The sequence below is a fragment of the Phyllobates terribilis genome, unplaced genomic scaffold, assembly GCF_046119375.1.
Source record: "Phyllobates terribilis strain yellow unplaced genomic scaffold, ASM4611937v1 Scaffold_3__8_contigs__length_932513732, whole genome shotgun sequence".
NCBI classification, from domain to species: Eukaryota; Metazoa; Chordata; class Amphibia; order Anura; family Dendrobatidae; genus Phyllobates; species Phyllobates terribilis.
The window spans coordinates 345,607,617-345,631,002 of record NW_027362763.1 but is presented as its reverse complement, the minus strand read 5'-3'; the positions used below and the strand labels follow the sequence as shown (position 1 = coordinate 345,631,002).

At 44.4% G+C, this 23,386-nt stretch overlaps 1 protein-coding gene across 1 annotated transcript in view; it reads right to left on the bottom strand.

The window, feature by feature from the left end:
- Window positions 1-23,386, bottom strand: part of LOC141258548 (uncharacterized) — a 395,228-nt gene that overhangs the window by 191,619 nt on the left and 180,223 nt on the right. Inside the window, 9 exon segments of the mRNA XM_073673526.1 lie at window positions 5,185-5,283; window positions 5,383-5,542; window positions 7,489-7,667; window positions 8,655-8,795; window positions 9,237-9,473; window positions 11,179-11,280; window positions 11,581-11,757; window positions 14,289-14,367; window positions 16,163-16,368. Of these exon segments, the coding sequence (XP_073529627.1) occupies window positions 5,185-5,283; window positions 5,383-5,542; window positions 7,489-7,667; window positions 8,655-8,795; window positions 9,237-9,473; window positions 11,179-11,280; window positions 11,581-11,757; window positions 14,289-14,367; window positions 16,163-16,368 (1,380 nt within the window).

Below are 23,386 nucleotides of genomic sequence, written 5' to 3'. Positions count from 1 at the left end.
AGTCTTAGTGAAAAAGAAGGACAACACTATGAGAATGTGTGTAGACTACAGGAAGGTCAACCGTATCACACACAAGGATGCGTACCCGTTACCAAGGATAGAAGAGTCCTTAGCTGCATTAAAATCTGCTAACTTCTTCTCTACTTTGGATCTCACTAGCGGGTACTGGCAGGTTCCTGTAGCAGAGGCAGACCGGGAGAAGACCACATTCACCACCCCGATGGGTCTCAGCGAATTTAACTGTATGCCGTTCGGGCTCTGCAACGCACCAGGAACCTTCCAACGGTTGATGGAATGCTGTCTGGGACACCGGAACTTCGAGACGGTCCTGTTATACCTGGACGATGTCATCGTCTATTCCAAGACCTACGAGGACCACCTGAAACACCTGGCAGAAGTGTTCGAAGCTCTGGCAAACTACGGCCTAAAGGTGAAACCCTCCAAGTGTCACCTCCTGAAACCAAAGGTGCAATACCTTGGACACGTGGTGAGTGCTGACGGAGTGGCTCCGGACCCTGATAAGATCACCGTGATTAAGGACTGGCCAAGACCCTCCAGCATAAAGGAAGTGCGGCAGTTCCTCGGGTTGGTAGGCTACTACCGAAGATTCATTCCCGCTTTTCACCAAAATGGCAGCCCCTATGCAGGACCTCCTGATAGGTCAATCTCGAAAAGCCAAAAACCAGAAGCCGCCCTTCAGGTGGGAAAAGCTGGAAGAGGAGTCCTTTTGCCAGCTGAAGATGGCCCTCACGGGGGATGAAATCCTGGCATATCCAGACTACAGCCAGCCCTTTATCCTCCACACGGACGCAAGTAACATCGGGCTAGGAGCCGTGCTGTCCCAGATCCAGCAAGGAAAAGAACGGGTAATCGCTTACGCTAGCCGAAAGCTACGACCCACCGAGAGGAACTCTGAGAATTATAGCTCATTCAAGCTGGAGTTCCTGGCAGTAGTGTGGGCAGTGACCGAACGTTTCAAGCATTACCTTGCCTCCTCCAAATTCATCGTGTACACGGATAACAACCCGTTGACACACCTGGACACTGCAAGGCTCGGTGCTCTGGAACAGAGATGGATGGCTCGCCTGTCCAACTTTGAATTCACCATCAAATACCGGGCAGGATGCTCAAATGCCAACGCGGATGCCCTGTCTAGAATGCCGAACTTACCGGACGTAGGGGAAGATCCAGAAGATCTGGAAGAAGTTGAGCTCCCTGCGTTCCACCGTCATGGGATTACCCTGTATTCCCACCGTGTGAAGGACAGGCGCTCCGCGACGTTCAATCCCTTGCCCCACTACAACTGGGCGGAGACGCAAGACAGTGATCCTGCAGTCCGTCTGGTGAAGGAAATGCTGACCCAAGCCGATGCCAGTCTGGACCCAGATGCCCCAGAGGAGACTAAGCAACTGTGGAAGGAGAAAAGTAGGCTGTTCCTCTACAGGGAGAAGTTGTGCCGGAGAATGGTTAACTCTCGAACACATGAGTTGACCTGGCAGGTAGTGGTCCCCAGACGAGACGCGGCTATGATTCTGGAGGCGTACCACAACGGAGCAGGACATTTCAGGTGGAAGAAGCTGGAGTTCTTATTGCGTGAACGGTTCTACTGGGTAGGCATGAGAGGAGCCATCGAGAGGTGGTGCAGAGACTGTGGACCGTGCCACCTAAGAAGGAAGGACCGTGCCAGCCAGAAGACTCCCTTGCAGCCCATCATCACCCGACAGCCACTGGAACTGGTAGCCCTGGACCATGTGAAACTGGCTCCAAGCAGATCTGGGTATGTCTACGCCCTCACAATCGTAGATCATTACTCCCGGTTCCTGGTGGTGGTCCCGGTCAAGGACTTAACGGCTCAAACAGCAGCTAGAGCCTTCCAGCAGCACTTCTGCCGTCCACACGGGTACCCGGACCAAGTGCTGACAGACCAAGGGCCAGCCTTCGAAGCGGAAGTCTTCCAGGAGTTCTGCAACCTGTATGGCTGCACGAAGATAAGAACAACGCCCTATCACCCACAAACTAATGGACTCTGCGAGAAGATGAACCAGGTGGTGATAGACCTCCTGAAAACATTGCCCCTGGAAGAACGCAGTCTGTGGCCTGAGAAGCTGCCTGATCTGGTGGACCTATACAACCACATCCCTGTAGGTTCTACCAACTGTACCCCGGCTTACCTAATGAGAGCGAGGCCTGGTAAGCTGCCTATTGACCTGGATATGGGAGTCCTGACGCCCGAGGACACCTCGCCAGAGGCAGACTGGGATACAGGACGGCAGCAGCAGTATCGGAAAGTGCAGGAGAGCGTGGAGCGAAGTCTGTCTCAAGCTAGAGAAAGGCAAGAGAGGGCTCATAATCAGTATGCTCCCGCTGTTCCCCTGGTACCTGGAGAGCAGGTCTTGAAGAGGAAAAGACGGCTCCACAAGTTGGACGACCAGTGGGAGAAGGACCCGTACACCGTACTGCCATCAAGCCATGAGAACCCAAGGATTTGCGTGATCAGTAAGGATGGAGGAGAAACCACAGCCGTTGTCTCCAGAGACCACCTGAAGAAGTGTCCCGAGCAGCTGCAAAACCCTGAAGAAGAAGATCAAGAAAACCCTCGACCCGCAGAGGAAAGGGAAGAAATGATCAGGACTGTACTCGGAGACTTCCCCCGGTCTTGGACACAAGTAAATGGTGCTGTCGTGGTACCCATCCTCACCTTTCTCCAGCCAGCCCCGCAAGTGCCTACAGAGGAACCAGTAGAGCTGGAAGAGCAGCCGGCCCAAGAGGCAGAAGAGTCCACACCAGCAGTACAGGAGGATCAACCCTCTGCTAGTAGTGAGCCTGCCGTGCCCCTAGTGAGCCAAAGAGTGCGCAGAAAGCTGCCCAGCCTGCCCATAACACCTCCTACACCCTGTAGTGCAGGACCAGTTAGTGAGCTCCGTAGGTCCACTAGGGTTACCAGAGGCCAGATGCCCGTACGTTGGAGAATCTAAGTTGGCTAGTTGCTTTAACTATTTTATGTTTACCTGTTTTTTTGTAGCCGTTGCTAATTATGTTTTTCAGTTACAGATTTCTTTATATGGACTGACAGGTTATGGACAGTGAGTAACCGGAACTCTGTTGTAAATATGTTTGGAGCGTAACCCAGGAATGGACTAAAGACTGTTAAAGACTCGGGGCAGGACAGACCCCTACCTGGTTACGGCTCCCTGTTCTTTGGTGAAATGGACACCCTTATTGCTTCCCGGTTACGCACACGCCGTGACCATCTCATGTATTTAATTGTTATTGTTTATACCCTGTTATGTTTTGAAAAAAAAAAAAAAATATGTTTAGTCCGGGAGTACTAAATTTCACTAGGGGGGAATGTGGCACCCCAGGGGTCTGGTTTCCACAGTAATAGCAGTATTACGTCTGTGAGCAGGTGGGAGGTCTTGTGGGCAGGAATCCTAAGCATGCCACACCTCCTGCCCAGTCCTGGGAGGGGAAGAACTTCCCCTACATAAACTGGGGCTGAGGCAGGGTTAGAGAGAGGAGTTCCAGACAGAGACGGAGTCTGGTCTGGACACGCAGAAACAGGGACAGATAGACATCAGGAGCTCTGTAGGAGCCAAGGAGAAGCGCCAGGGGCTGGAGCTGTGCAGAGCTCGCCCTGGGAGAAGGTACTAAAACCGGACACAGGAGTCCGAGGCTGTGGGGACTAAGATATACCCAGCAGCAGAATCCATCCGGCAGGGGATTCCAGGTCCTCTGGCCATAAAAGCCCGGAGGCTCAGTCACAACGAAGGGACCAGCACCGCCATCCCGGAGCGGAGGCTAACAGGAGGCCCCAGGTCACCAGCCATACGGGTGAGCACCACACGGTATACCCAGGGACGTGGGCTACTTGTAACCCACGAAAGCAGGGTAGCCAGGAAGGGTACAGACTAACGGGAAGGCCTACAACTCCACCTGGCCAGGGGAACTCCGGCTTACTCGCAGACTAACCAGGCCCCAACTACTAGCCAGTACTCCCGGGGGAATTTGCCTTGTACCATCAGTAAAGGCCCTGAACTGTACCCTCGCGTCTCCGTGCTTCCTTGTCGCACCGTTAGTGCTGGGACATCCACACCATCACTCCCAACATCACCCACATCCGCTGCCCTGAGGCCATACCTCTCCCGTTGGGGGTTATATCAACATTGCTGCACACCTATACCACCGGCCTCAGCGGTCTGCCCTGCATAACCGCATTCAACGGGTGGCGTAGTCGGACACTAATACCATCATACCAATAACTGCCACTTAGTTTGACCACCCTGGGCGCGGACCGGGTCACTGCCACACGAAGACTACTACCCCCATCGGATCCGGCTCCGGGTATCCCCCGCGCCCCCGCGCGCCGCACTACAGCACTGGCCCAGGGGGTGAGTCATATACATATGTGTGTGTTATATATTGATGTCTGTGTTTTAAATACTGGTTTGTGTGTGTACCTTTCCATGTGGGCGTGTAAGATACAGTGTGTGTGTGTGTGTGTGTGTGTGTGTAACATGCATTGTGCATTTGTGTGTGTAACATACAGTGTGTGTGTATGTTTTATACTGATGTGTATGTGTTCATATGTGTGGTATATAGTGTTTGTGTAGTATGTATATGTGAGTGTGTGTGTGTGCAGCATCGACAATTATAAATACATGCAGTGCACATGAGAGCTCGTAGATGTAAACATATTGGTAATCAGTATGACTGAATTGATGAGCAAAGTGATATTCATCGGATGATTGGATTGTTTATGCCGGAATAAAAATTATTGTTCCCGGCAGGAACAATAAACAGGACACAGGCTGCTAATAAAATGACTGTAGTGGGACAGTGACTGTGCTAATCTGATCATTCTTTGTCATCCTGTAAAAAAGAAGTCAGTAAACAACTACAGTATAGTCAATCATGCTTGTTTAACAGTCCGAAATCAGCTTGTGAAAATGCGCCCTAAATGTCTCTGTGATGGTGCAATACAAAATCATTTGGGGCCCCACTTTTTTAACTTTTGCCCAGGACAACACTTTGTCTAAAACCATCCCTGACCATGACAAAGTGGCTTAGAGAACATACCTCTCCAGGTGTGCCCATAACAAAAAGATTACTGACCCCTGGATTGCACCATGTTGTGATCTAACATAGTCATGGTAATCTATTACCAAGTATAGGGTGAATTCTCACCTGTAAATCCATCTTTGCAGGTACATGTAAAGTTTCCTATCCCATTTTCACATAAAGCATCTGGTGAACATGTAGAGTTATTTTCACATTCATCAATATCTGTGGATCAATACAAGACAATATACTATGGGTATGCTGGTGAGCTATTAATAATAACAGTAATAGTAATTTACAGCAAAAAAACCCGGAAGTTTGTACCTCTACAATGTGTTCCATCCCCAGTATAACCAGTAGGACAGGCTCCACAACCAGTAGAAGTGTCACAGGATACACCAGGAAAGCAGCCATCAGCACACACATTAGGGGGAATCTCACAAAAAACTCCAGTGTAATTATTAAAGCAATTACAGCTTGTGATCTGTAAATAAAATAAAGAAATAGTTACTAGCTGTTTTTAAAATAACACTTTTATAGTTTGTTGTGTTATTAAAATGTGTTATCTCTAATTGTAGAGCAGATTATAGACATATTCTCAGCATTTGATATCCCAGTTATCACAATTTACACATGATGCAGCCGATCATAATCTTTGTGTATATAAATCAAGCTGAAGGAGACATATATCCTTCTATATGATATCTTAAGCTTCATAAAGCTATAGGATAAATAGATGACCTCATAACAAGCATATTTTGATCCAGAGGAACTTTTTGTTGCACATCGCCTGCGCAGTGTATCACTAAGGCCAACACACTCCTCCTCTGATGCATCATCTCCATGACAGTCCTATGTGTTTTCCAGGACTTGCACAGCACAGAATCATCGCTATTCCTGATCTGGCTCAGGTTATGTGCACACAATTTCAAGCAGAAATTTCCTCAGCGTTTCTGCATCTCCTTGGCAGGAAAAACGCATGCGGATTTTACATGCGATTTTGACGCGTTTTTTGATGCGTTTTTCTAAGCGTTGTTGTACATCAATGAACGCTTTTTGGAGCTAAATAAAGTTATTTGGTGGGACATTGCTTAAACACTTAGATTACCATCAGAACTGGGGTGAGTATATCGGTTAATTTGAATGATTAAAGAATGTGTCTGTTGTAATTTAAATTATGTGTTTACTCTGTGTCTGTGTGTTTATTTAACTCTTTAATTAAGTTTGGTTGCGAAAAAGTCTGATTGACACCTTGTCATCACCAAACAAAAGAGCTGGGTGTCAGCTAGTCCCATTCACCAAATCTTCATTAGCATTTCTATTCATGTGATTTATGCGGCTGCTGTGAGCTAGTATTTTTAGCCTGGGAAGGTGCCATTTGCAAACATGGTCCCTTGCCATAATTAACATCTCACAGCTGTTTTATTAGCTGCGTTTTCGCAGCGTTTCCATAAAAAAACGCATTAAAAACACTAAGTGTGCACATAGCCTCATAGCAGCCTCTGTGTGGAAATGACCTGAGCTATTTGACCTCTTGCTTGATTACCACCTTGAGATATGCCCTGGCTCAGAGAACTACATCAAGAGAATGCCAAGAGTGTGCAAAGCAGTCATCAAAGCAAAAGGTGGCTACTTTGAAGAACCTAGAATATAAGACATATTTTCAGTTGTTTCACACTTTTTTGTTAAGTATATAATTCCACATGTGTTAATTCATAGTTTTGATGCCTTCAGTGTGAATGTACAATTTTCATAGTCATGAAAATACAGAAAAATCTTTAAATGAGGTGTGTCCAAACTTTTGGTCTGTACTGTATAGATCTATTTCTATGTCTATGTGAATGAGCTGTGTGCTCTGACCTCTTTCTCTACATTGTAAAAGCCTAAAATGGCAAAGCTTGGCCGACCCTCATCTTTTAATGTCATGTGACAACCCTTTTGATTAGCTGCAGGGCATTATGACTGCATCAGACATCATTAGCTTGCTCAGTTCTTAGCAGTGTCAGAAATGGTGAATACATTTTTTATGAAGAGCCTTGCAAATCAAATTTCAGAGTGTTCAAATTTGCGGGGACCTGTGATTTTCAGGAAATTTTATTCAATGTTGATTCTCCTTAGCTCAAACCTCTTTTCTCTAGTTTTCACTGATGGAATTAACAACCTTCAAAGACCATCTGTGAACAACCAGTCTTTAAGAAAGAAGTAAAAATGTATGGTCTGCGTAATGTGGCATAGTGAAAAATCCTAAACACTTTTTGTGTCATAACCTAAGTTGATCAGAGGATCCTCTTTGCCTCTTTTGGGCCATGGACACCCTGCTTCCTATAGAAAGAAGAGATGGTTTTGTGATCATTTGAGAAATATAGTTTTATATTGCCTATGAACAGTCATCTAAATATTAAGTGAAACATATTTTTTTCTGCTACTTACAGAAAGAGAACTTCCATTGACTTTAGAGGGTTGACTATAATCACACTGAGAACTATTATTACAGCCGCAGAGAACAAAGGACAGCTGTAAGCTGGATGAATGGTCTTGGGAGTCAGTTGCTATAAGAAGGAAGGTAAATCCGTCCTTGCTTGTCGGTGTCCAAGTCAAAGTTCCATTGTCTTTTCCAGAAATAAAAAAAAATTACAAGGAAAAATCATATTATATATCATATTATAGTAAATTATGTATATTTTTCTATTGTTATTTAATATACACTTATGGCAATAATTAAAGACTCTACAATATTTCTTCTTGCACATCAAGGTTTATGTATTTCCTTTATCTTTTTTATTTATTAATATATTTTACTCTTATTCTTTCTGGTTTATTTTTTTTTACATCTGCTCTCATATTTATAATCATTTTAGTTACTTTTTTTTGCTCCAATGTATATTAAATAATAAATGAAAAAAAAATGGAGTTATGTTAACAATATTTAAGAGGGGTTTATTTATTCAGAATTATGTCTCCATGTTTATAGACTGGAAAAAAAAAACTCTGTGTAGCCATATGTTATAGTCATCTGCCACCATTAAAATAACATGGACAATAGAAGATTGAGCAGAGGGAGCTTAGTAACGTGATTGTACAGGTTAGGCCACGGCCCCAATATCAGTATTTGGTCAGTATTCGGTCAGGATTTTTTTCAGGAGTGGGAGCCAAAACCAGGAGTGGGTGATAAATGCAGAATTGCTGCACTTGTTTCCATTATATCTTTTCTTTGATTGTTCCTCCCACTCCTGAGAAAAAATACTGACCGAATACTGATAGTGGGGCCGTGACGTTAGTTTGCAATCTGTAATAATGGAGACATCTAGATCTTTATAAGCACTGCAACCACAAAATGGTGCCACTTTTTAAATCAAGAGTATTTGCTAAATTGTTTCACATTTTTGTCTTAGATGCACTGGATCAAAACAGAATGGTTTTACAAGTGCCTAGAGTCCTTAAAAGACTTGAGGCACCATCATGTATATAAAATGTTAAGAACAACATGAAAAGATTAAAAAGTTTACAGTAAATAAATCATTTATTTTATGCAAAGACTTTCTGCAAAGCACAATCTAGGCTCATACATGTGATGTGCAATGAGAATTATCACTCACCAGTCAGGTTAATATCTGGATTTGTATCAGGATCAGCAGAGAAAACTACTCCTGTGCCATTGGCAGTATACTGCACTGTAACAGTACTATGTATAAAGGCTTCAATAGTCAAATTTCCAGTAATTGATGGAGCAACGGCATCTGAAACACAAGGAGAACGAGGCAATGTACAGAGCTGCTACTGTATGTTCCATATGATCTTTTGGTGGGAAGTATTAACCTACAAAACAATGCTATGTCTGAGATCAATCATTCCCCGAGTTATATTTATATTACATACAGGTATTTGCCTTGTATCCATGCAACTATGTGTCAAGTATTTTTTTTGTACTTATACTATCTTGTTGGAATGCTTAGCACAACTAAATAATAGCAGCTTTAAAAATTATTTGGACTTGTGTCCTTTTCATTATACCTTGTGTATGCGATTTTTTGAGTATATGGTCTATGTGGTTCTTGGGAGCCATTTTGCACACATTTTGCTACACCGCTATTGTGTCACTTTTTATTGCTTGTTTAGTAATGCAGAATGAAAAATTTAAATCTATGGCAATAAAAAAACATTTAGGTTAAGATACTTACTTAAAGTGATATTGGTTTCTCCCAGTTGTTGTAACACATTCATAGTAGCCCGTCCGAGTTCTGTGTTATTTGTGACCAGGGCATCATATATACATTCAGTTTTACCAGCACAAGTCTTTTCCAATTCTGCATACTGATCTTTATATTTATCTCTCAAATCACCAAGGAAAGCCGGTATGAATGAGTCTTTTTCTTGTGTGTATGGCTCTTTAAACAAGCTCGCCTCGTTGACTTCCCCTGTGTGACAGAGACATATATCTCAAGATACAAGTCGCACCATTTTACAGAATATATAAATATAATCTGCACAAAGTATAATGTAAATGAGTGAGAAATCTGCCCAACTACGCCAATCTATGCCCTACTTTGTGACACTAGATCATTAGAGAGCTGTAATCTCTGTTCTTCCACGGGTTCAGCTCTACATCTCTATGGTATATACTAGGCATCACATTATCCACTGAATCTGAATTGGTGGTGTTTGTTGGTGTATTTCTCAAATAACACAGGACAAATACCATTGCAGCTATCATTTCACCTGTGACAGTTTGATTGGAAAAAAAGATAGGCTTTTCATTTCAAAGTTAACTCTCATCTGATTCATGCTGCCCAAACAGCGGGAAGCATGAACTCAGTGTCTGGCTGCACGATTGCAGTCAGGTATATGTTTCTCTGAAATTCCAGAACCTTTGAGGATCAGCCTGTGGACACTGGTCAGAAATCAGAATACTCCAGCATTGCACCAATCTGGCTCCTCTCAACGCGCTGCCGTGTTTGACAGATCTCTCACTACGTAAATAAGAATGAGAAATCTGTCAATCACCTGCAGCAGTGCTGGGAAGAGACAGCCAGGTTTGGTGCCAGACTAGTCTGGTCTCTGGTTATAGTTCCTGGCTCGATCTTCAAAATACATTTTCTCTGAAACGCCATAGAAAAATATACCTGGCTGCAATTGTCCAGCTAGGCACTGATTCATGCAACTTAAACTGTGGGCACATTTTACAGATTTATCCCAAATTTTTAGCATAAGATTTCCTGAACAATGAATTACAATAACTATATCTATATTTTGTATCTATGACATATCAAAAGTTTGATTTGATTGAATTTACAAAGCAATTCATAAAGTTGAGTGACCACACATAATCATATCTTATAGCTTATTATCATTGCTGTAATAGCGCCTGTCTGACTTTTCAGGCTCTGATGTCTACGTTAAGCTCAAGAAACCAGTGGAGATGTTTCCCAGTGCCCATTGAACATAATGTTCTTACAATATGGTTTGGTGAAAATGAGTTAAAAGGGTTTAGGTCATTTTCTTCAGCAGAAACCCACAATTTCCCAAACTCATGATTTCCTGACTGCTGGGGCACAGGTGCTCCTAATTGATAGGTCGCACCAGCAACATTGTCATCCTTCCAGACCGAACTGTGAGCTTCCAGTGTTGCTATATGAGGCAGCTTTGCCTCTGGAGCATTGGAAGCACTACAGAACTGAAGCTGGCCGGGATTAGGAGCTAACAGTGCGCTCCAGGGATCCCTGCCAGCCTAAGTGCAGTGCTTACAAGCTCACTTGAAAAGAGCTCATAAGCACTGCTCATGTTCGGCTAATACTGGAATTTTATTAAGATGCTAATTGGAAAAATCTTGTATTTACAAGTACAAACCAGTTATAGCCATCTAGGTTGAAATGGTGGAGAAATTATTTTTTTTTGTAGCTCTTACTGAATGTTATACAGAAAGTTTTGTAATATGGTCAGTACATTTTTTGTGTGTATTCCATTGTTAAAGAGCAAGTTGGGTAAAGGATGACATACACAGTGGCCATGTGCTGGGATATAATGCTAATTCTACTGTATTTTCCTCTATCAGACATTACCAGGTAATCCTACAATCCTACAATGGAGATCTGTGCAATGATCTAGTTCTAATGCATTACTTACACTCCATTCCATAGTAGAATATTTCTTCTTCTGAACTGTTGATGGGAAGCTTTGTGCCATTATTGAAGAAGAAATCATCACTCTGGTCATTATTCCAGGTACCTACAAAAAGTTGCATTAGAGTTACAGTCTAGACTTCTGCAACCAATCATTTTAATAAAAACAGTAATAAAAGAAGGAACTTCAAACATTGACATAAGTATATAGGGGCAAAATTATAGATGTAGGGTAAATTTAATGTCTAGAACAGAATCAGCTGAAATTAGAGTTGGGGCTTAAACACAAATAAATTGTTATGACATTTTTGCTAATATATACACAGACAAGGAAAAGAACAAAACTTAGTGAAAATTATGATTTAAAATGATTAACCTTACATAGGACTATATGACTGGCACTTACCCAGCAGTCCTTTGGTATTGTTCAGATAGCTACTGGGAAGACTGGATACAGCAGTCAGCATATTAGACTGGGCTGACACTTGTACAGACAGAAAACCTTCAAAGGTTGCAGTGATCGTTGAGTTATAATTTTTGAGGAAGACGGCAGAATTAGGGTTATTAATATCAGTTTCCATGTCTAGAAATTAAGAGAAATTACAATATTGTTTATAAGTGATTGTTTCCTGGTCCATGAATCTTCATTCTATTTATTGTACTTGCTTTCCTGTTAAAAACATAGACTTTTTATAAAATATGAAAATGACTGTTATAAAAATATTTATAGAGATAATGTTGGGTTTGGTGGAAATTTTTAGTGTTTTTTCAAAAAAGCCTTTCGCATTTGTAGCTTGGACTACTAAGACAAAATACATATATATTTTTTTACAATCTACTTGTAAGAAACTATAAATGGATTTAATAACTATTGTGACCAACAGAAAATTTGTCAATTAAATGTGAATGCTTTTTATTGTAGACACATAAATTAATGATACAGATGCTTTTCTTTTGTATCTCACCATTTGTATGTCCATGTTAAATTTGAAAGGTTATTTATTTTATCTCGTCTACTCTCTGCTCATAAATGGTGGGAGCCAAACACTTCCATGTTACAGCTGGATGTGGCCGTTGGTGGAACAGGGACCCATTGAATCACAGGGATAGATTCCCCACCTATGACATTTACGGCCTATTGTCTGTCCAATATGGGAAGACCACTTCAAAGGGGTTTTCCAGGGTCTAAACAAATCACTCTTGATTCCCTGCATGAGTGCGGCTTCTAAGAATGTGTCGACTAAATTCTAATTCTCTTCTCTTAATCCCAAAAAACTTCAAGTCAGTCTAGTCATGATTCCCAATAAAAAAATCACTTTATTGTATATCAAAATCTATAAACAGGAGGTCCAATGGACATTCCTAGATAAAGCACAATCAATAAAATAGTCGGTGACTCTCTATGATGTCCAGAAAGGTACCAACATTGACCTGGGAAGAGAGATTGCAAATAAACTATAACATACTCATGATGTTGTATGGACCGGTGTCTTGCTGGGGCCCTGACGCGCGTTTTGCATGAGCTTCTTCTGGAGTTCTCACACATCATAGAGGGTCACACTTATCTTATAGGCACCTCTACTGCTATGATGCCAGCTTAATACATACACATGACTGTATATTGTAATTATAGCCACGTTGCCCACTTGCTTGGTTTAGACTCATTGGTGCTTTGTTTGCAAATATTGTCACGTTTTTTATGTACCCATATATGTAGACTTACTGGGCTGTCTCTCTGTTCTTCGTGTAGTCTTCACCTATGACCTATTATTTTATTGATTGTGCTCTATCTAGGAGTGTCCGTTGGACCTCCTTTTTATAGATTATGATATACAATAAAGTGATTTTTTGTCTGGAATCATGACTAGGCTGACTTGAATTTTTTGGGGATTTTCTCATTTCATTTATTTCTGTAGGCTGTATTTTATGGGGAGTGCCCACAATTGAAATATGGTTCATATATATTGCCATGTTTTTCAGGTTACATGCTTCTATATTCTCTTCTCTTAATGTTCTACTAAGAGAAGCAGACAATAAGCTGTTCGACACATGACTGCAAGTATGTAAACCTCAAACCTGTGGTCAAGTGACTGTCAATATATGCTAGAAAAATGGGGGAGTTGTCGCAGTGCGCACATTTCATATTGTTACAATTCGTCAATCTACAGCCACATAGGATCTAAAGCCTGAAAAATCCCTTTACAGGTCATCTTTCAGTAGGATCAAACCTCCTAAGCTAGCTATAATAGCATGCAAGCCATAGAAAGCAGATTAATCTGGCACAGATCTTTTCAGCTCATTTGCATATTTTATAAAATTGAATTTCTTAGGAACCATTCATCATATTGCAGATATCAACATATCATTTGATTCAACCTACATGACCATATACATGGCTTAGGAGGGTTGATCCTACTGACAGATTCCTTTTAAGTCATGAGTGATCTTTAATTTGCAACACTGTTAACACTGTTAAGAAATAATTTTGATCATAAAATAAAATGCCAGTGTTTAAGCCTGAATACCAAGGTCAACAAAATGCTCTTTAAGTGATATCCATATCCTCAAACCTAATATTCATAAAGTGCAATCTCATAAGGTGTGAGATCAAAGAGGAAATTTTATGTGCCTGTTTCTACTTTTGGCACTTGTGTGTACCAGGGTTGCCAACATTCTAGAAATTCCAGGAGAGTCTGTAAAAATAGGGCACTTTTTAGCTTTGTCAGGAAAAAAAAAAAGTAAGACTTCTGTGATTTTTTTGAAGCTGAAGAAACTTAGACAGATTATTTTGACTGTAATTATCATCATTTTACAGTGTATGCAGCTGATGTCTACATATCAGAATTATGGGCTGTAGGCATGGATCACTTATAATTATTATTATTATTGTTTATTATTATAGTGCCATTTATTCCATGGCGCTTTTCATGTGAAATCATAATGATTTATTATAGTTTTACAATGTGTCAGTAAAAAATATTGTCTGTCCGTGATGTTTTGTTACGCTCTCCAAAAAAATAAAGAGTCGAGTTGGCAACCCTGGTGTGTACAAAGGCAAATTTTTAATTTCCTAAACTTTCCATATTTCACGTTAATAAGCAAAAATGTACTTACCTTGTGAATAACTGAATTCCACTTCCTGACCATCCAGGAAAGTGTTTATATTGTTAGAATCACCCAGATACCACTCCACCTGGGAGATGTTCAAGAAAAGAAATTATGTTATGCTCTAAAATAATGGAAATGACCAATAAACAGTACTGGTATGCTCACCTTTCTATTCCATGGTGCTTTATCTATCTTTATAAAGGATGTATCACACAGATGTGTGAAATGTCTATGGCAACAGGTATGGACAAAAGTCAAATAAGCACAAACACATGGGAAAAAAACACAATGCAGACATGACAGTATAACAGCGTACTATAAAACCTGAAACTTGTCCTAACATTTCTCCTCATAGTAAGGCTAAGGTCAGACGGCCATAGATTCTCTCATCTGAGAGAATTGGGCCGATCAAGTAAATGACACGCTGATCAGAGTATGATCTGAGGGTCAGCAGAGTGTGATCCTATTCTCTCGGATGAGGAGAAGATGGAGAAAAAAAATTCTCCATCTTGTTCATTGCAAAGAAACAAAGAGAGAGACAGAGCGCTCCATGTGGAGGTCACCAACAGCAGAGGTAGGGGTGGTAATATACTCACCTCCGATAGTTGCGCTGAACATGCACAACTCTGTTTGTGTTAGTTGCTAGCCGGCAGTCCCGGAGCACTGCTGCACCTTCCACCTGCCCCATACACCTTGTGCAGGAGCCGTGACAGGATGAAAGATGAGCAGAGTAAAATGGCGGATATCGTCAGGGCACCACACTGCAAGTGAAGAGACCAGCTAGACCAGAGGAGGATAACGATTTAATGAAAACTATGCGTTTCAGGGCCGGTCCGTCCCCTTCATCAGGTAAGTATAAACATAGGTATCACTAGGGACTTTATATAGACTAGCACTAACATAATTAGTTAGTTAATTACATGCAACAAAATCATACATACATGTAAAAAACAAGTAATTACAACAATAAATGTAATTGTAATAAATTGATGATGCAAAAAATTATATAAAAAGGTGACAACACTCTGATATGGTCACATCCCCCTGGAGTCCCTCAAAACCAGAGAGAAAAAAACAGAAACAGTGCGTAGTGATGTCCCTGTTTGTACTTACCTGATGAATGGGACGGACCATCCCTGAAAAGCGTAGTTTTCATTCGTTATCCTCATCCATTCTGGCTGGTCTCCTCAATTACAGCATAGTGACCTGATGATATCCGCACTTTTACTATCCTCATCTTCTATCTTGTTCATTGTATCAGTCCGTTGAAATCGGATGTCATCCGAGTGCAATCCGATGATTTCCATACACTCACTGACTTGCATGGTCTAGTGACCTGATCTGATACTCGCATGCAACTCATGCATGCTACAATTTTTTCTTTGGACTAGCTTGGTCCAAGGAAAAAATCGGACATATGCACGGCCACATAGATTAAAGGGGCATTCCCATCTCCAAGATCCTATCCCAATATGTAATAGGTATAATAATAATAATATTAGCAAATACCTCCAATTAGAAATGTAGTATAGTATTTTTGATTCGCCATCTCTCTTACCTCATGTGCAGGCAATACAGGACCTTAGGTATCCACGGTTACGACCACTAGCAACTAACTGTGACTTTAACCATGGATACCTAAGGTCCTGCAATGCCTGCACATGAGGAAAGAGATCGCGAATCAGAAAAAATATACTACATTTCTAATTGGAGATATATTTGCTAATATTACTATTATTACACCTACTACATGTTGGGATAGGATCTTGGAGATGGGAATACCCCTTTAATAATTGGTCTGAGTGTGATCCAATGTGTTGTTGGATTGTACTCGGTTATAAAATACGGTGGTATGCACTTGGTTTTACCCTAATACTCACTTTTACACTAGCATTGCTTGATGTGTATTGCACAGCAAATGCCTGGAAGTTGGTGGCATGTGCTGTTCCAGTCTGCACTGTACGACCTTGTAGAACTAAAGAGACGTCTGAGTCCGATGCATTAAGAAGGATGAAATCTCCAAGTCCATTGAATGTATAGTTTAACCCATCTAGAGTCGTAATGTGAGGATCTCCAAACATCCATCCTGTAACAAAGAATTAAAAAACTTTAAGAAGATTTTGTAGTTTCAGTGCTGTAAATATTGCTGATGAAAACTACCCTGTACAAAGCTGAAAATTCCTTACAAAATTCTGGGTAATAAAATTTATGTACTTTATTGACTGGATAGTAAAAGAAAAAGGGGTTTATACTATGATAAAAAAAACTGATAAGAAAACAAATACATTTTCTATTAGAATTCTTCTCCATTCACTCCCTCCACTATTTAGGTTCGGTGCCGCATAATACACTCATTTGATGGACATGTTATGATAGCGGGCTAGCCACAAGCCACGGCAAAAACATGTCAACTATAGTGACGTCACTAGAGTAGTCTGTGACCACATGACCAACTCCTGACATGGGGTTTATATGGATGATATCTTAATATGTAGGAAAGTGAGGAATTAAAACATTTATTTTTATTTACTATGATTTTTTTTTATTTGTCTTATTAGCGATGACAGGTATGTACCGTATATTATTAGTGTTGAGCGAGCACTAAAATGCTCGGGTGCTCGAAGCTCGGGCCGAGCTCGCTGTGATACTCGGGTGCTCGACTCGAGCAACGAGCCCAATGTTAGTCTATGGGAGACTCGAGCATTTTTGCGGTGGCACCCCCGGCAGTCTTTTAAAAGCCTAACAAGTGCCCAAAACGATAGTGACAGTGCTCAAATGACATGGGGACAGCATAGGGATCGCCCGAGGTAGCATTTCTGACCCCCAGGTCACTGCTGTCAACAACGTGGTCAGAGGTATTAAGCCACTTTTACGGGCTCACAATAAAACGTTCAAAAACGAAAGTGAAACTTTTTTCCTGTGAAATATGTTAAGGAACATCCTTTCCAGGGTAAAGACTTGTATATAAGTTAAAATAAATGACCAAAAACAAAAATACTCCTCCACACCTTCGGCTATGTTCACAAGTAGCATTTTTTATGCGTTTTTGCACTTTTGTATTGCTTTCAACTATGACAAATGCATTCACCGTGAAATGTCATTTTAACATTTTACAACCTTATCTGGCCATGTGCTGTGTGACACATGCATAAAGTGCTGAAAAGACAAGGGAACAGCATGGGGAAGACCCCTGGAAGCATCTCTGACTCCCAGGTCATTGTCTAAAAGTGTGCCCATCATAAGTGATCCTTACCGCATCAGAAGATGCAGACTTGCAACTATCCCCATGCAAGTTCTAGTCCCAGGGCAGTGTTCAATTGTACCTCCCCCATTCCTTGCAATACAAGCTCAAGTATGCAGCCTGACACCCACCCACCCCCAGGCTGCAATACCATACTGCTTGCTTGCTTGAACTTGAAATTGGGCCTTTTAGGCATGTGGAGGCGGAATCTGGCCACCACGTCATTGCTGTGTTGGCGGCCTGGAATCCATACTCAGTCCCCAGCCGCCTGGCGGCCGGGTGTCCATACTCGGTCCCCAGCCGCCCCGCGGCCGGGTGTCCACACACGGTCCCCAGCTGCCTGGGGGCAGCCGGGTGTCCATAAACAGTCCTAAGCCGCCCCTATTTCTCCTTGGAACATCCCCCCACACACTTTTCTTAGCCCGGCCTGCTTTAGGCAGCACTGGATGAGCCCACCAGAGAACCAGACTCCTCCGGTGGGCCCTGACTTCTCCATCGGTGGAGTTGAGAGTGCCAAGGTGAGGAGCATGATGATGATGACAGAAGTTAGCATCTGCTATGTTTTCTTTTAATGCAAGTGTAAGTGTGCAGCCTGCCACCCACCCACCCCCAGACTGCAATTCCATACTGCTAGCTTGCACTTGAAATGGGGCCTTTTAGTTTGGAGGAGGCCGAAGCTGGCCACTACCTCATGGCTGCTTCGGCAGCGAGGTATCCATACTCAGTCCCCAGCCGCCCATATTTGTCCTGGTGTGCCTTATACATAAGATTAAGCGCGTATACCAAAACATTACCTGTGCCCTCCCCAGTGCATTTAGTGGGAAGGAGAGCCTACTCCGCTGTAGTGTGTGCATGCCAAACCCCTGTTCATGGTACATGCGAAGATGCCTCCCACCTTGCACCTGTCGTTGCAGACTTGCAACTATCCCCATTCAAGTCCTTGTCCCAGGGCAGTGTTCAATTGTACCTCTCCCATTCCTTGCAATGCAAGCGCAAGTATGCAGCCTGCCACCCACCCACCCCCAGGCTGCAATACCATACTGCTTGCTTGCTTGCACTTTAAATTGGGCCTTGTAGGCATGTGGAGGCGGAATCTGGCCACCACGCCATGGCTGTGTCGGCGGCCTGGTATCCATACTCAGTCCCCAGCCGCCTGGTGGCCGGGTGTCCCCGCTTGCTCCCCAGCCTCCAGGGGGTGGCCGGGTGTCCATACTCGGTCCCCAGCCACCCCTATTTGTCCCGGTAACCTTTCCCACACTTTTCTTAGCCTGGCCTGCTTTAGGGCAGCATTGGCCAAGCCCACCGGACTATCAGACTCCTCCGGTGGGCCCTGGCTTCTCCATCAGGGGAGTTGAGAGTGCCAAGGTGAGGAGCATGATGAGGATGATAGAAGTTAGCATCTGCTTTGTTTTGTTGTAATGCAAGCGCATGTATGTAGTAGCGGCTAGGCCTGAGGTGGTCAGCGTTTTGGCGCATATCCTACCTCCTCCGAGGATTGCTGGATGTTTTCCTGCTACTATCCAAGTTCTATGACTCCCGTTAAAACAAAGCTTCAGGTGATAAATGATGGATGAGGTAGTGGCAGAGGAGAAAGAGCAGGAGGAACAGGGACCATTCACATCAATATCAGGCCAGTCAACCAGATATGTCTTTCAGGATATGTTTCTGTAACAAAAGGAGCGGTTCGGCTACACAGTTATAGGGCATACAGTGAGGGCAATGCCTACCAAAAATTTCGAGCCACTCCAATGCCCCTTGGAAATGACATGGAGGTCAGAGGGCGTTAACTAAACCTTTTTTTTCATTTATAGCAACTGGGTCTCCCGTGCACTGTTGGCCTAAGCAGTGAATGGAAGGCTTTCCAAAAATGATGAGGAACTGCAATGCCCCTTACAAGAGCCATGTGTGGCACCCCAGGGGTCTGGTCACCACAGTAATAGAGATATTACGTCGGAGAGCAAGTGGGAGGTTTCCTGGTCAGGATCCCTTAAACATGCAACATCCTCCTGCCCCAATCCTGGGAGGGGAGAATTCTGCCCTTATAAACTGGATCTGGGGCAGGGTTGAGTGAGTCAGAGAACAGTCATAGTCAGAGTGAGAGCAAGGGAAAGTAACAGCAAGGAGCTCTGTAGGAGCTAGGAGCTAAAGACCAGGGTCTGGAAGCTGAGCAGAGCTCGCCCTGGCAGAAGACAATAGGAACTGGACACAGGAGTCCGAAGCTGTGAGGACTTATATATCCAGCAGCAGAAACCAGCCTGCAGGGGATTTCAGGTCCTCTGGCCATAGAAGCCCGGAGGCTCAGTCACAAGCAAGGGACCAGCACCGCCGTCGTGGAGCGGAGGCTAACAGAAGGCCTCAAGTCACCAGCCATACGGGTGAGCACTACACGGTACACTCAGGGACGTGGGCTACTTCTACCCGCTTACAGCAAGGTAGCCAGGAAGAGTGCAGACAGACGGGGAGGCCTACAACGCCACCTGGCCAGGGGAACTCCTGCTTGCTCACAGACTGACCAGGCCTCTTATGCTAGCCAGTACTCCCGGGAGGGTCTACCTTATAATCATCAGTAAAGACCCTGAACTGGACTGCAAAGACTCTGAGTCATTCCTGCTGCGCTCGTGCACCATCACCCACATCATCCACACTCACTGCCCTGAGGCTATACTCCTCCCGAGGGGAGTTATCCCATTCTATGCTGCGCACACAACACCAGCCTCAGCGGTCTGCCTCGCAGCGGTGGTACTCCCTGACCGCAATCCACGGGTGGCGCAGTCGGACAATTAACCTCAAAACCTAAGAAAGACTGCCACTGGTTTGACCAGCCTGAGCCACGGGACCGGGTCACCGCCACGGAGACTACAGACCCCAGAGACCCGGCACCGGGTATCCCACACACGTGTACACACGGCCCAGGGGGCGCGTCACATGCAGTACAGCATATTACAAACATAAGTCCCATTATTGGGGAGAGGGTGTCCCATAGTATTTGCTTATGCTTTCCCAGCAAAAGCTGCCAAAAATTAGGACGGAGCAACTTGCAATGCCCCTTACAAGAGCCATGCAGTACAGCATATTACAAACATAAGTCCCATTATTGGGGAGTGGGTGTCCCATAGTATTTGCTTATGCTTTCCCAGCAAAACCTGCCAAAAATTAGGATGGAGCAACTTGCAATGCCCCTTACAAGAGCCATGCAGTACAGCATATTACAAACATAAGTCCCATTATTGGGGAGTGGGTGTCCCATAGTATTTGCTTATGCCTTTCAAGCAAAAGCTGCCAAAAATAAGGACGGAGGAACTTACAATGCTGGCACCCTGGTGGTAAAGTGGTGGTGGAGGCTGAGGATAAGGAGAAGAAGATTAAACAGCCGAAACGAGGAAGCGTATACCCATGTGTGGGTGTGAAGCGGTGCATGTGAATACACCTCCCGAAATAACACAGTGGATTTGACTTTATGTTACTCTGCTGTCATTTGGTGGTGATGAGAAGTCTGGCCCAATCCAGCCCTTGTTCATTTTGATAAGGGTCAGCTTGTCAGCATTGTCAGTTGACAGGCGAGTGCGCTTATCAGTTATAATTCCCCCAGCGGCACTAAAAACACGCTCCGATAACACGCTAGCGGCAGGGCAGGCCACGACCTCCAAGGCGTACAGAGCGAGTTCATTCCAAGTGTCCAGCTTGGATACCCAATAATTAAAAGGCACAGAGGAATCACGGAGGATGCTGGTACGATCGGCAAGGCACTCCCTCACCATCTTTTGAAACTTTCCACTCCTTGTGAGAGTACCCCGCGCCTCAGGGCCTGTAAGCTGGGCGGGTGTCAGAAAACTGTCCCAGAACGTTGACAGTGTTCCCGTGCCTCTGCTGGATTGGAGTTGCATCTCTCTCGCCTGTACGCCTTGGTTGAGCAACGAACTGTGACCTCTGCCGCTAGCGTGTTCAGATGGGAATTTTTTTAAGAGTTCTGCAGCAAGGACCTTCTGGTATTGCCCCATTTTTGTAGACCTCTCCACCTCAGGAATAAGAGAGTGAAAGTTCTCCTTGTAGCGGGGGTCTACAAGTGTCACCAACCAGTAATGACTGTCACCCAACATTTTGACAATGCGAGGGTCACGGTTAAGGCAGCGTAACATAAAGTCAGCCATGCGTGCCAGACTGGTAACGGGCAAGATTTCCGTGTCCTCACCAAGATGACGACTGACCATGCTCTCCTCCTCCTCCTCCTCTTCCTCCTCCCCCCTGTCCTCAGGCCACCCACGCTGAACCGACGGTATGACACTTGTACAGGTACTACCGTCTACAACGCATGATAGCAGCTCCTGTTCTTCCTCCTCCTCCTCCTCCTCCTCCTCCTCTACCTCATTGTCCCCCAATGCACGTTGGGATGAGATGAGGCTGGGCTGTGTGTAATCGCCCGCTACAGCTTCTTGATCCATCTCATCATACTCTGGCTGCAATGCCTCCTCTTTAATTCCCTGCAGAGAGCGTTGCAAAAGACAGATGAGTGGGATGCTGACACTAATGATGGCGTCATCGCCACTCACCATCTTGGTGGCCTCCTCAAAGTTTGTCAGGATGGTACATATGTCAGACATCCAGGTCCACTCCTGAGGTCTTATGTGTGGAGTCTGACCTGAATATCGACGGCCTTGTTGCAGCTGCTACTCCACAACTGCTCTCTTCTGCTCACAAATCCTTTGCAACATGTGGAGGGTAGAGTTCCAATGTGTGGGGACATCACACACCAGTCGGTGTGCCGGAAGCTGCAAACGCTGCTGCAACACAGCAAGGGCGGCGGAAGCTGTAGCCGACTTGCGAAAATGAGCTGACAGGCGGCTTACTTTCACAAGCAGATCTGGCAACTCGGGGTACGATTTAAGAAACCGCTGAACCACGAGGTTAAGCACATGAGCCAGGCATGGTACGTCTGTGATCTCACCTCGCCTCAGAGCCGCCACCAGGTTACGGCCATTGTCACACACGACCATGCCGGGATGTAGGTTCAGCGGTCTCAGCCACAGATCTGCCTGCTCTTTCACAGCTGTCCACAGCTCACAAGCAGTGTGAGGTTTATCACCTAAGCTTATGAGTTTCAGCACAGCCTGTTGCCGCTTGGCGGAGGCAGTACTGCAATGCTTCCAGCTTGTAACTGATGTGGTGATATCTGAGATGGAGACTGAACATGAGGAGGAGGAGGAGGAGGAGGATGCGCAGGAGCTGTACACTGTGGGGGCAACTCTGACTGACACAGGGCCCGCAATCCTCGGTGTTGGGAGGATGTGTTCCGTCCCAAGGTCCGACTGGGTCCCGGCTTCCACTATGTTTACCCAGTGTGCCATCAGAGAGATGTACCGTCCCTGGCCACAAGCACTTGTCCACGTGTCCGTTGTCAGGTGGACTCTCCCAGTAACTGCGTTGTTGAGGGCACGGCAGATGCTTTGGGACACGTGCTTGTGTAGTGCGGGGATGTCACACCGGGCAAAATAGTGTCGGCTGGGGACCGAGTACCGAGGGACGGCCACCGCCATAAGATTGCGGAGGGATTCCGTCTCCACCAGCCTAAAAGGCAGCATTTCCAATGCAAGCAGTCGTGAAATGTGCGAATTTAGGACTGTGGCCTGTTAGCTGTGAGCTGTGAATTTCCGCTTTCGTTCAAAGGTCTGGGATATGGACAACTGAACGCTGCGGTGGGACGTGGACGTGGACGTTGATGCTGTTTCTTGAGAAACTGCCATAACAAGTGAAGACTGAGAGGAGGGGGCATCTTTATATGCAGTATGGACAGGGGATTGCCTTGCACACACAACAGGGGGTTCTATTGCACGCACAACAGTGGAAGAAGCAGTGGTGACACCCGCTG